The sequence below is a fragment of the Alligator sinensis genome, unplaced genomic scaffold (assembly GCF_000455745.1).
Source record: "Alligator sinensis unplaced genomic scaffold, ASM45574v1 scaffold839_1, whole genome shotgun sequence".
In the NCBI taxonomy this organism is placed as follows: domain Eukaryota; kingdom Metazoa; phylum Chordata; order Crocodylia; family Alligatoridae; genus Alligator; species Alligator sinensis.
In genome coordinates this window covers 121,350-135,231 of record NW_005841885.1, presented here as the reverse complement: position 1 = coordinate 135,231, position 13,882 = coordinate 121,350, and the positions used below count along the sequence as shown (strand labels likewise).

At 49.5% G+C, this 13,882-nt stretch overlaps 1 protein-coding gene across 1 annotated transcript in view; it reads right to left on the bottom strand.

The window, feature by feature from the left end:
* Nucleotides 1–1,078: 1,078 nt before the first annotated feature.
* The window catches only part of SLC26A6 (solute carrier family 26 member 6), a 25,503-nt gene continuing 12,699 nt past the window's right edge, over nt 1,079–13,882 (bottom strand). The window contains exons 13-20 of the mRNA XM_025196810.1: nt 13,839–13,882; nt 12,238–12,307; nt 11,478–11,570; nt 10,523–10,642; nt 4,510–4,725; nt 3,657–3,711; nt 2,934–3,070; nt 1,079–2,465 (exon numbers count right to left, since the gene is read on the bottom strand). The exon at nt 13,839–13,882 is cut by the window's right edge and continues 36 nt beyond it. Coding sequence (XP_025052595.1) covers nt 2,442–2,465; nt 2,934–3,070; nt 3,657–3,711; nt 4,510–4,725; nt 10,523–10,642; nt 11,478–11,570; nt 12,238–12,307; nt 13,839–13,882 — 759 coding nt within the window. The 3' untranslated portion in view covers nt 1,079–2,441. The remainder of the gene's footprint in view (nt 2,466–2,933; nt 3,071–3,656; nt 3,712–4,509; nt 4,726–10,522; nt 10,643–11,477; nt 11,571–12,237; nt 12,308–13,838) is intronic.

The window sequence follows — 13,882 nt, the reverse complement described above, 5'->3', positions numbered from 1 at the left end:
GGGGGGGCAGCGCTATATTATTTGGCTTAAGATCAAAGCAAACAGCAAAATAACTGTTGGAATGTGCACTGATTTGCTAGATTGTGTAGTGATGGTGTAGCTGTGATAGTGTGGAAACTATGCAAGAGGCAAGGATTTCTTTGGGTGCTCTCAGAATTTTATCTGGCCAGGTCACCTGATTGACCAGCCAGTACCAAGAAGAAACCCAGGAGATACAGGGGTCACTTGATTTGTCCCAAGTGGCAGATACAGGGGGATTTCTTCACAGACAGCATCTCCAATCCTTCACTGTCAGTCATTTCTATACCTGAGTTAAGGTTTAGAGGTAGAACTAAAACAGTGTGCAGGCTGTGAAATAAATGAGAAATTAGTAGGAATGGTTACCAGCAGAAAGTGTAACTCAATTAATGAAACATCAACACCATTAAAAAGGAGAGAAGGTCATTAAACACTTGTGGAATGATGAGAGATTAGGAGAAATCAGTTACATTATAACGAGCCATGAAGTCAATGGACCCCCACAGCACTGCCTGAACAGAAATACTGCTGCCCCTCCCAGGCAATTGATTTTAAAGTTTGGCTGGAGCAGGAATCAAAAAGGGGGTGGGGGGGAAGGTTGCTGCTGCACCTGCCCTTGTCTGCATTACACTGCAGACTGTTGGACAGACAATTGAATTGGCCAGGCGTGCAAAGAGCTGCCTTTGAATGAGGTAAGGTGCACAGTCAACACTGGAGCCAGGCAGAGAGGCTCTGGCATGATGCTCTTTGCCAGCCCTTTGGTTCAGCTCAAGTTCCACACACCTATTCCATATTTTATCTGATTGCTCATGCCCTGTTGCATTCTGCCTTTTGGCATGGTTGCCCAGAGCAGGAGTGCCCCTCACTTCGCTTAGCAAAGCAGCTTCACAAGGTATTGAGAGGGGACTGGCAGAGTAAGACTGGGCTTAGTATGAATCACATCATGAAAAGGGAGCGAGTGGCTCTAACAATTGGGTCAAATGAAATTCTCATAAATGGGCACAGAGTCTTAGATCAGAAATATGCCAGTTGTTAGGAAACAGCAAAGAGATGCTTCAAGTAAAAACACATTTATTGAGAAACAATAAATCAGGATCATGTTATAAAATTAAGTCCCTGATACGCAACATTAATAAAGCATAGACACCAGAAAAATCACAACTAATTCTGTGTCTGCAAACATCGCGGCAGATCAAACGGGCTGTTCAAGTGTTAAAAACATTTTTATAGTCCCATATTTACCAGCTGTATACCCTTGAAACTACTCAGTAGGAAATGTTCCTGCAGAATGTAGCTGAGCTCATGGGTGACTGGTGCCTCCTAAGACTAGGGGGGGTGGGGGCAGAGTTTGTGGGTGGCAGTGTTGGCGGTGGGGTGGCAAGTGCCGACTGCCTGCAGAAGCCGGTGGCAGCGGTGGAGGGAGGTGGTGAGCAGTAACCACCTGCAGCAGCCAGCAGCAGTGGTGGGGTGGCGAGCAGCGACCACCCACAGAAGCTGGCAATGTGGCAAGCGGCGAACACCTGCAGAAGCTGGTGGTGGCAGCATGGCAAGCAGCAACCGCTCGCAGAAGCCAGCGGTGGTGGGGGGGGTGGCGAGTGGTGACTGCCTGCAGAAGCCGGCAGTGGCCAATCTCAGGGGGGGCACATGCCCCCCTACCAATTGCTTATGGCTGAACTATTACATTTTTCCTTCCCTAGCATATATGATTTCATGATTGTCTCAGTCACCACAGTGAGTTGATAATAAATAACCCTAAGCATGACCCCTTATCTGAATGTTTTCTTGCTCTTCAGTAAAACTGTACATTGCCATGTTGTGTGAATAAGTCAAGTTTCTGGCTAGGGTCATGATAACCACAATATAAGAAAGGCAAGTGAGAAGGGAATGGGGGAGATGGATGTGGCTAGGCAGGCCCCGGACTTCATGGCGTTTCAGTATTGCTCTCTGTCGAGAGTTTCCCAGACAGTCAGTGGAGCTGTTCTAAACCACCATGTATTCAAACAACAGTCACGTCAGAGATGCAGCTTCTCTTCCCCTCATGCTGCACCCCAAAAAAGTGACACACATGGTTCCAGACAAGCTCCCCACGTCTGAGGGGATTCCCAGTTGTAGGAGATCTTGTGTCGTGAGCCCAGGAGATCCCAGGTCTCTCCAGCATCAAGCAGATGCCCAGCTGAAGGAGGGTTTTGAGGTAGTTTCCCAGTTGCTCTGGTGACTGAAGTGGTTTCCCAAGGGTAGATAATCCCAGATTTCCAAGGTCTGAAGCAGATGCTCAGCAACAGGCAATCTTTGGTCTTTGATGGCAGGACTTCCCCATCACCTGCCCTTGCAAACATCAACCAGCTCAAATAATCTTCTGGAAACATACCTTGATGGCTCCCTCTCACCTGTTGTGCTTCTGGGGAGGGTGGATGCCATGATGGCTACAGATGAGTGCTGGGAAAAGTCTAAAGAGTCAAACAACAAGAGGATTTTCTTTGGTTTTGTTTTGCTTCCCCAACCTCCTGGCTTCCTCACCACTACAAGTCCTGCTTTCCCCCCTGCAAGGCCCTCACTCTTGTCCATGCGGGATCTCAAGGTACTGGAATGTTTTCTCAGCATGGCAGTATGTGCGCTGGGCCCTCTGGATGGGATGGAGTTAGTAAGGACCAGCAGAACTGAAAAAAGGACTGGTGAACTGCGGGCAGGGCTGGGGACATAGGTGATGAGAACATATTGGCTGGGTAGGAGCAGGCATGCTACCACAGCTGATGGGAAAAGGCTGCTGATCTAGCTGGTGTAGTTGGAAGAGACACACAAGCCTAGCAGAAAGGTGGCAGCCCATGTAACCAAACCTGGAAACTAAAGCTGCTTTCCCACTTAGATCATCAAGGGGACTGATTTCCCAGAAGTGAGGCAAAAGGCTGAGCAATTACCATAACTGGCTCTGGTGGACTCGATCCCCGCAGCTTGGTGACATGGGTGATAGCATCATGCACTGAGGCAAAGAGCTGGTGCTTGGTGATGGTTTGACTGAAGAAGTTGCCTTGTTCTAGCTGGGTTATGATGGACTCTGTGGGGAGAAGTGTGAGTTTTGATAGCACTGAGAAACCCTGATTAAGGAAGATGAAGACAGGCCAAGAGGCCCATCTGTGGCCCCCCCACTCCACCCCACGCTCACAACAGGCTCTCTCCCCTTTTGTCTTAACAATTTGGCTCTTGAATCCTTTGCTCTGGCAATTAAAATCTGTGCTGGGATCTGGGGATGGTCACCTGGTGTCATGTCCTAGGGTGCAAGTAGGACCTGACATTGAACCCCAGGGACTCCTGTCTGCAGGAAGGGGCTTTGGCTGATCTCCTGAACCAGCCTTGGTCAAGATTCCTCCACCAACCCAAATCCAGTGGAATTAACCCCAGATTGAATTTTTTTTACATAGAACTGAACACTGGCCATCTCCCCTAGGTGGAAGTACTTCCACAAGGTGCCTCCCTCTGGGCAACACCTGAGGTGGAACAGCAGATGGTGGAACCAGCTCTCATGACTGGCCCCAGAGGTGTGCAGACTGGGATATCAGTGAGGCACCCCTTTGCAGGGACATGTTGCTGAGAAACGTGCAGGTCTGTAGCTTTGCTCAGTCTGACCTCTGCAGCCTTCTTACCATGACAGCCAACGAGCAACACATCGATTTCGATCTCGTGGAAATCCCGGAATAACTGCAAAGGACACCAAGTAAAGAGGAGAGTTAAGACTCACAGCAGATGACCAAGGCTGTGCCACATGCCCCACAGCCACCTTGTCAACAGGATGGCATAGAACACAAAGTGACTGCCAGTTGCCCACCCCAGATATCCCCTTGGCCCTTTTGTGCCACCTGCTCTTTGATGCCACTGGAATAGCTTGTCACCTCTAGCAGATCCCCAGTGGGTTAAAGAGCAGTTGGACATGAAAGATCCATTCCAGCCTCAGGCCCACGGCCGGATTGATGCATAGGCAAACTAGGCACATGCCTAGGGCCCTAAGTGAAGAAGGGGCCCAGCTGTGCTTATTTTACATAGTATATTTTTTCAGTGAAAAAAGTAATATAAATATACAGTATTAAGTAGGGGCCCTTAAGTTTGTTTGCCTAGGGCCCACTAAAGGTTAATCCAGCCCTGCTCATGCCCAGGTGACAACAGCAGCTCTGGGTAAGCCATTAAAATGGCAGTGCAAGGGAGCAGGTGTGTAAACTGGAAATCCCACTTCCTTTTGTTACAGATGGAAATGACTCAGAGAGAGGGATGATGAATGACAGGATTGGCTCCCTGGGTGGGGATAGGGATGGCTGTAGTGTGTTGAAAGTTGGAGCCAGGCTCTGGCAAGTCTTTTATGAAGGGGACAGGGAAATTGCTGAGGCAGGCACTTTTCACCCAGCCCAGGATGTAACAAAGCTCTCATTCTCCAGAAGTCACAGTTCAGAGGTGTGTCCTTTGTGGGAGCCCTCCCCTTTCCCTGCTTCCCTGCCTGGCCCTTACGTTCTTTAGGATCTTGATGCAGACGTAGTCCACAAAGTTGGCAGAGCTGAAGTCCAGTATGACAGTGTGGAGCTCAGGCTTCTGGAGGCCAAGAGACACCAGGGTGGGTTCACCACGGTCTGGCAGGGGATTGCCGTTTTGGGACTCCCATTCTGTCACGCTTCCATTGATGTCTATCACTGAGATGCCAGCTCCATTGCAATCACTGTCTGGGTTCTGTAGGGAAGAAAGCATGGGGCCTTTCATTTAATTTCCTAGGGGAATATCTCAGCTAACAGGAGTGCAGGAGCAGCAAAGCAATCTAGAAAATATCTGCTTCCACAGGTGAAAAGCAAGGCTTTACAATGAGATGCCATACAGAGACACTGGCACCTGGTGGCATCAGTTATCCCAGTACATGCCAGAGCAGAGGGGTACTGGCCTTGTTCAAGTCTGGCACAGCTCCAGGACACATGTTACTCCCCACCTGTCTAGGGAGGAAATAGGCCAAGTTTGAGGTAGACTGGCAGATGTTTGAAGTTGGCTGAGGAGGCTTTGTGTGCATGGTACAGTGAGTCAAGGTGGTCAATAGGCTTAAAATCTGACTGGGACACGCAGCCTATGTCAGGCACCCTGAGCACAGGCAGGCGAGGACTTTGGGCCTTAAAGATCACACAGTAAATGTGTGTCCCAGTCTCCACCCACAGATCATCACTTTCAGGGTCAGATGCCTTCAAGATCTTGGGAACAGTCTTTTATTGTCAAAGCTGGTTGGCAACAGGGAAGTGATAGAGGGCTGAGTGCAGCCCACAGCACTCATCACCCTCAGCCAGGCCAATCAGTACCAGGAAAGCAGTTTGGGACATAACATGACACAGCATAAAGACACAGCTTGGTTTCCTCCAGTGGCTCATCTGATCCAGTAACCAGAGCCAGTGAAAGGAAAGTGGAAATCACTATAACAGGTCATGGAACAAACTGCCCTGGAAAGATTTCACCCTTAGCCAGCTGCTGAGTGGCTAGGGTAATATCCTGCAGATATTATTTGATTTTATGACTGTCATTATGTATTGAGAGGTGTTGATCAAAGCTGGGACAGTTCCTGATAAATCCAGGTGCCTAACTCCTTCACTTCAGGGGACTCGGACACCTGCAGAGTTTAGGGTTAGGGGATAGTTGAGCAGCGTTTTCAGCATTGCACTTTTGGATTTAGCCATGTAATTCAGCCAATATCCCATTTAAGCCACCTATGTCCTTTTTTGGCTCTGTCCCTAGGCTAGAGAGGCATGTTTTTTCATATAATGTTTGCTGGCCTCTTCCCAGCACATCATGTCCAGATACGGTCTGTAAAAGTCTCTCTAATCTATCTCTAGTTATATTTTTCTGGTACTAAAATTAGACATGGAAATCTTAGGAACATTGCAGTAGGTCGTTCCTCCTCTAGCCTGGCCCAGGAGTCAGCTTTCCCCCTTTCCTACCTCAAACTAAACACAATAATAAAATATCAACAAAATCCCCCCCTGACTCTCCTATCCAGGTCATCATGGGCTTCACTATAGTGCTGCACTGTTGCCTTTCTCCAGCATCATCTTTCTGGGAGCTTTTAACTTCCTCCAGGGCCAGCCAATCATCCCCATCAGCTGGCCCAGTGCTCCTAGGCAGGCAGGCTATTATCCTCTAACACTTTGCAGCCAGGCTTCTACCCTTGAGCCATGCACCTTGTTATTATCCCTACCTCCCAAGAGTGGAGCCCAGGATACATTCTTCCATTTTTAACTCCTTCCCTCCCCCTGTCCCCACCTTGGAAGAAGAAGTCTGCATTTACATGTGCAATCCTAGGGTGGTGGCACATTGAAAAAAATCAAAAGGGTGCATGGACAGGTCATCAACCTCGGGTTGGTCTCCTGCATAGTATTAAGCTGTGTTAAAGAGGCATGATCAGTCACCAAAGGAAAGTGGGCCCCAAGAGGTCTCAAATGCCCACTTAATTGCTAGACACTGCTCTATTACATTATATTTTTGCTCTTGGGGTAGGTGCTTCCTGCTTTGGCACCAAAACAATTGGACTACTCCACTAACTAGCAAATTCTTTTATCAGCCCTAGCTCCAGCATCTTCTTAATTTCTTGTTCTAATATTTCCTTCAGCTGTGCTGGAACTCAAGTATCCCTTCTGATTTGCACAGTCCAGCTTGAAGATAATCTGGTGTTCGATCAGTGCAGTTCTATCCGGAATCACTAAACACCTCTTTAAATTCCTCCAGTAGACTTTTTACTTCAGCCTGTTGAGTTGGGGTCAAAGCCTCCCCTAGCACAAGGCCAATCATTGGATCTGAAAGGGATCTAGAATCCTCAGGGCAAGTCCCAGCAAACATGTAGAGACCATATTGGCTTCTTGGGCCCTCCAAGGCTTCAGCAGGTTGACGTGATATATCCGTGAACCCTACCATTTCCTTCTGAGGCAAACTTCATAATTTACCTTGCTTACCACCAGAGGACCTCAAAAGGGCCTTGCCACTTAGCCAGCAACTTACTCTCTGAGGAGGGGAGAAGTAGTAACACTATCCCCTGGCTGATAAACCCAGTGCTGGGCATTTTTATTGTATTGCTGTTCCTGTACCTGCTGTGCAGCCCTGAGATTCTTTTGCAAGGGCACCCATCAGGTCTGATCTTTCCCGTAGCTTCAGGACATATTGGATTACGTTCTGTGTTGTTTTCCCCTGAGCCTGCCAGGATTCTTGTAAGAGATTTAACATGTCCCAGAGCTGCCTCCCATACAATAATTCAAAGGGCAAAAAGCTCATGGAAGACTGTGCAACCTCTTGAATGGTGAACAGTAAGTATGGTAATAACTGGTCCCAATTCTGAGGTTCTTCCAAGACAAATTTTCTCAACATCCCCTTCAGTATCCAGTTAAATCTTTTGACTAATCTCTCTGTTTGAGGATTGTACACTGAAGTCTTTACAGAATGGGCCTTCAATAAGCCCCAAACTTTTTGCAATAACCGGAACATTAAGACTGTGCCCCGGTCAGTCAAAACATCCCAAAGAGTGCCCACCTAGGAGAATATCTGTAATAGCTCGGAGGCCACAGGTTGTGCTGAAGCTAAGTGGATCACCACAGCCTCAGGGTAGTAGGTGGCATAGTCAATGAGGACCAGGATGAACTTGGACCCTCTTGAGCTGGGCTCCAGTAGTCCCACCAAGTCCACTCCAACCTGCTCAAAGATATGCTTACCAATGGGATAGGCACCAGTCAGGCCTTATGAATGGGTGGGGGAACAACTAGCTGGCCTTTAGGGCATGATGCACAATGGTCCTTGATTTCTTGGTATATCCTTGATTTCTTGATATACCTCAGACCATAAAAACCTTGCCAGCACTCTTAGCCTGGGTCTTTTCCATCCCCTAAAGGCCTCCCCATGGTACATCATGGGCTAGTTTCAGAATCTGGCTGTGGTGCTCCTTTGGCACTAATAGTTTGGACTGCTAGTTTCCTGTGGCCTTGTCTTTGGTCACTCTCATCAAGAGGTCCCCTATAATTCAAAATGGAAGTCCTAAGCTGTTAAGCTTGCATGTACTATGACCCCATTGGCCCAACCCAATCAATCAGTCATAAAGAGGAGCATATACGGGGTCTTCCCTTTGATCACAAATGAAATCCAGACTTCTCCCCAGCCTGATCCAGTCCAACCTCCCAAGGAGCTCCTGGGGTATCCTGACCCTCTGAATCCTCTGGAGGACAGTCCAGATTACATTGAACCCCAAATTCCTTTCCTCAAGTGTTTCTTCTGTCTTGAGAAGGCCTCCCATTTGACCTGCTGCTGCTCTTGGTGTGATCTGGGTTGATATCCAACAAGTTCAGGGTCAGAGAAGGGAAATATTTCCCCCAGCTCTGGCTCAGTGGAATTGGGATCAGCCTGGCTTCTATCAATTCTTCAAGCCAATCTCAACAATTTGGCCATCAAGCCCCGTTTTCATCCCACCACCACTGGATAAGCTGGATGGCTGGCCACCAGCTGTCATGTTAACTTCTTGTCCCACAGTGGTCAAGCTGAGCCATGTTATGGGGTATGGTCAGGTATCTCCATGAATACATGACATAAACACACTGATTGACTGGGATGTCTGCTGTCTTCACACATTGCTCATGGACAAAGGTCTGGCTAGAGCCCAAGTCTATGAACCCTACAACATGGACATCCCCCATCTTAAGTGGGACCACTTGTCCCTTCTGATCTGGGCTCTCCTACCACGACTCCAAGACACAGGCATGGGCATATCCACAGTCCATCTGAGGGCAGCCCCAATATCAATGACCATTCTCCTTGCATTGGAAACAAGTTATCAGAGCCTCCCTGCCTCCTCCTGGACTGCAAAGATATCGCAGGTGGCCACCTTCTCTGGAGAGGCCACTCAAGGACCCCTCCCCCTGGCTGGGGTCTCAGAGGGGAAGGAGGCCTACAAGAGGCCTCTTTAAAGACCCCGCCCATTTCCTCCACAGTCCAAGCTTCCTTGGTCCTGGGACCTGCTGGCTTTCCAAGGGATCCAAGCAGTCCAACTCTGCCCCTATGAAGTCCTCTACTTTCTGGGTGGCTTCCTCCAAGCTGATCACCTGGTGCCAATACATCCATTTCCAGGATTCTACTGGAGGATGGCGCAGAACTGCTCTAGGGTCACCAGTTCCACTATTTCCACAGCTGACTATGAGTCAGGGTTTAGCCAGTGGGTGCAGAAGTCCTTTAATTTCCAAGCCATGGATCGAAGCCATGCACTCTGGTTCCAAGTCTCCAGTTGAAATTTATAGCGATAGGCCTCCTCTGAGAGACCCAGCTGGTCTAGTATGGCAGTTTTAAGGGTTTTATAATCCCAGGCTGAATCTACTCCTAGGACCTGGTAAGGGGCCAGTTAACAGAGGGGCCACCCTCATAGCCTACACATCTTGGGGCCACTGATAGGTCTCTGCCACCCATTCAGAAGTTGTGAGGAAGGCCTTCGGATCATCTGCAGGTCCTTGGCAAGTACTCTACCCTCTATCCTCTGGGAACCGCAAGTGATTCACCGGACTTGGGTGGAAGTTTGTCTTGACTCCAAATGCTGCTTTAGGGACTCCTGCCATTGCTGCTCCCTCTGCAACTGTTGCTGCTGGAGTTGGAGGTGCTGAAACAGCTGCTGTTGTTGCCATTGCAGCCCCTCCAGCCATTTTAGCAGGGCTCCTGTCTCCATTACTGGAGTTAAACTTAGAATGCCCAACATTTTCCACCATGTGTAGCAGGTCATTACTCCTCTAGCCTGGCCAAGGAGCCAGCCTTCCCCCTTTCCTACCTCAAGCTAAACAGAGTAACAAAACATCAACAAAATCTTCTCCTGCCTCTCCTATCTAGGGCAAGGGCTTTACTATAGTACCTTTCTTCTCAGGTTTCTTCCTCTTCCTCAGCATCATCTCTCTGGGAGCTTTTAACTTCCTCCATGGCCAGCCAATCATTCCCATCAGCTGGCCCAGTGCTCCTAGGCAGGCAGGCTATTATCCTCTAATCCCCTGCAGCTGGGCTTCTGCCCTTGAGCCATACACCTTGTTAACAATCATCCTTCGCCCTTTTATTGTTATTCTTGTGATTCACTTACCAACTGCTGATAAAGTTTTCTAATTTAATTATTAACCACACTTGCCTCCCACTGCATAACCTTTGACAGGGCCTGTGATTTCCTCCCCTCACCTAGGGGTTACAGTCATAAGACAAAGGAACATGCATTAGGGGCCAAAGAGAAAGAAATCAGACATTTTCAGTATGGGGCCATCTGAGAACCAGACATATGTAGAGGGAGGGGATAAGGAGTGAGAAGAAGAAGAGTAGGACAGAGAGAAATCAAGATAGATCTAGGAAGAGGGAGTAGAAAGAGAGAAAGAGGCATGAGGAAGAAAATGAAACAAGGAAACAAGGGGATGAACAGGTGGATGGAAGGAAGGAGAAAGGGATACCAATGGGGAGAGTCACAGAAGGAAGCACAGTTCTGAGGCATTTGTCAGAGAAGTACCTTTTTCTTCATTGCTTTTTCCCTCTTTTCTTTTTCCTTCTCTATTTTCTTCTGATGCTTCTTCAGTTTCCTGAGGGCTTTCTTTTTCTTCTCAATGAGGCGATCAACATCGAAGCCACACTGCAAAAGCACAACTTCATGAGACCTGAAAGCTACTGAAGCTCAAGGGACTGCTGGGAGGCCCTGAACAGAACTGAGCTCACTCACTCTGCATCCTTCCTCTGGCCTCTAGTGAGGGGCAAGCTTTGAACACCAATTCACTTCAGAAACAGAGAGCAGGAGTTTCTGACCAATTAATGTGCTGGCCTGGGAGGCAGGAGATGTGGGTTCAACTCCAAGCCTTGCCGCAGACTCCATGTGTGACCCTGGGCCTGTACCTCAGCTCTCCTCCATCTCAGAGGGTGCTGTGAGTGTGAGGAGAATCTTTCTGGTGACTGAGATGTTCAGACACAGTAGTGTAACTAGTACTACTTAAGTGGCATTAGCCACTAGTGGTGGGTGAGGTGGGGCATGAGCTCTGGATGCTGGCTAAGCAGGCATGCTGGAACATAAGCAGTGGAGGCTCAAGGCTTTGGAAGGCATAGTTTCCGGCAGCATGGAGCAGATAGAAATAGCCAAGAACCAGGATGCAGGGAGGCCCAAGGCCCTGAAGTGCGGAGGTGGGTGTGTGTGTGGGAGGAAGCCTGCAGCCATGGGGGTTAATTCTTCCACCGTTGTGCTTGGACACAATGGTAACAGCACATACCTAGGTCTGCTGCCTTGGGGGTGCGAGAGGGAAAGCCTGTACACTGCACCATTAAAGCAGATCTAGGCAAGGACTGCAGATCTGGGATGCTCCTTCAACTAACACGGAGCAAGCCACCCCCAGATGACCTGGCCAGTGCATCAGAGACCACTCAGCGGGTGGTCTTGCCCTGAAATGGGCCAGATGAGCTCAACCCCTGTTCTGCCTCACCTTCTTCTTCAGGGCATCTGCATAAAGCTCAGCATTCGCAAAATAGACTGTGGCAGAAGAGCGGAAAATCTTCACACCAGGGATTTCCACAGCCTGGGAACAGAGAGAAAGAGGTTGCTATGAAAGGGATTCTGCCTCAAAGGGGAGAGGGCTGTTCTGGGGTCATCAGGGAGAGGAAGAGCTACAGCTGTGACAGAGAAGAGCTCCCCTCCCAAGCCTTCTTTGGCCTTTGTCTCCCTCACAGCCTGCTTTCCCCTACAGTAATCCACCCATCAGTAGGGTTGTCCTCTGTCCTCTATTGATACGAAACCGGACGCCTTTATGTCCTCTATTTTTCTCTTGAAGAGAAGGACATAAAGGCATCGTTTTTTATATCAATAGAGGACAGAGTAGCAGAAAACCAGAATTCCCTCTATGAGGGCCACCCTACCCATCAGTATACCTTCTGCATTTGGGCTCAAGCAGGGAACTCACTTTTCAGGGACTGGCAATGTCTCAGCACCACTCTGTTAAGAAGGGTATCTCCCTGACCTCAGAAGGAAGGGAAAGCTGCATCCAATCACGATGGGCCAAACACTCACAAGCCATTACAACAGAGCAGAAGGTACTGTTCCTTTGACCCATCTCAGCTGCCTGGAAGGCCCATGCTCCTAGCTCTTCATGGCATGTTTTTCCCCTCACTATCTTGGTTTGCCTTGTTCAGTAGCGAAGGAGTGTCCCTCACAGCTACTCCCTCAACCCTCCTACCATTGGCTTTTACCTTGTTATATTTAGTCACATCTCTGTAGATGTCTGTCTCAGAAACTTGCCCGAGGATGGAGTAGTGAGGCCTGAGGAGAGACAGAGGAGGGAGATTAGTAAAGGCACCAGGTGTCTCTCTGGAGTGGTGGTGGGCCCTACATGCAGAACAGCACCCCGTGAGATGGCCAACAGCCTCATGGTGAAGCCATGCAGCACAGATGATGCAATGAGAGGTTGGCCATCCTGATACAGTCCTGCCACAGGGCTGCAGATGGCCTGGGCCCCCAGACCCCCATGCCCTGTTCCACAAGGGCTCAAGTGATACCCTTTCCTCTGTATATACTTGTGGGGGAGAAAATGGCATGTGACATCAGTGGCACCAAGAAATCCATTCACTCAGAGCCTGCTATTTTTTGGGGCACTGCCCATGCTCACCTCCGAGCAAGACTCGCCTCACAAATCCCTGTCACTACAGAACCAAGGACTGACTTGTCTGTGCTGAAGTACATAGCAGTGGCTCTGTAACCATCTGGGATAGCCACCTTCCAGTGGCAATAGGAGCCTGCTTGCAGACTGGTCTGGCCCCTCTTGCCCTCAGGTCCTGGTACTGAGGAGCTGGAGCAAACTCCCCACACAGATTCAGGAGCGCAGCCTTTCTTAGGCAGGTATTATCATGACAACATGATCCCAGCACCTCTGCTGCTTGGCCTGATAGAGGGATAAACCTGCCAGGGCTTTCTCGTGACAAGTTGCACTGCCCTGCAGACAGTTGCATACTGTGTTTCTTTATCCCCTTGCCAAAGTGAGAACCGTAGTGGTGCCAGCATGATACAGGTCAGTGCTCTGAGTCAGATCCAGGTGTCACTGCTGCCTGAAGAAAACAGTGCCAAGCCGGAACTAGGCTACTTCAGCAAAATGCCAGGCTCAGTCAGCCCATTTCCACCCATGACCCCACCACAGGGCATGATAGCATCCCATAGCACTCAGCCAGTGCCCTACAGCAAGCTCACTCTGCCTTGCTTCATGACATATAACTCCAGGCTGGACCCCACAAGGCAGATGTCCCCTCAGAATGATGCCCTGGAGCAGAGTGAAACAGTGCTGCTGTTGGCCCACTCTGCCAGTGCATGCCAGATGGCTAGTAACCCCCAGGATCAGGTGTGGCCCATTAGCTCCCCCTGGGGAGGACAGAGGTGTAATTCTCTGGACTAGAAGGAATTGGGGCCTAGGAGAAGGAAATGTCTGCAGGTAGCCCTCAAGAAGGATGTTTAGGCTGAGGTTTATGTGCGCACTGGGTTTTCCTAATATATCCAAATCCCAGGACAAGGCTGCTTTGAGCTAAATCACATGGGACAGCATCACAGCCAGGGGGTGGCAAACAAAGGATGGCCACAGGCTCGATGAGGAAGAGCAGAGCATGGGCCAAGTCCTTGGGTCCCATGCTCCTGGGTCACCTGCATCGTGGTGGAAGCACAGGGCTGTAACCAGCCCCTGGAGCCCCACAACTGACACTCATGGCAATTCTCCTGCCCTGTGGAGCTGTGGATACCAACCCCAACTATAGCCAAGCTGGTTCCCTCCCATCTCCTGCCTGGCCCCAGTAGTCACCGTGCTACTTACATCTGTGTGCGGAAGATGACTGTGAGCAGTGAGAAAGCCACCGA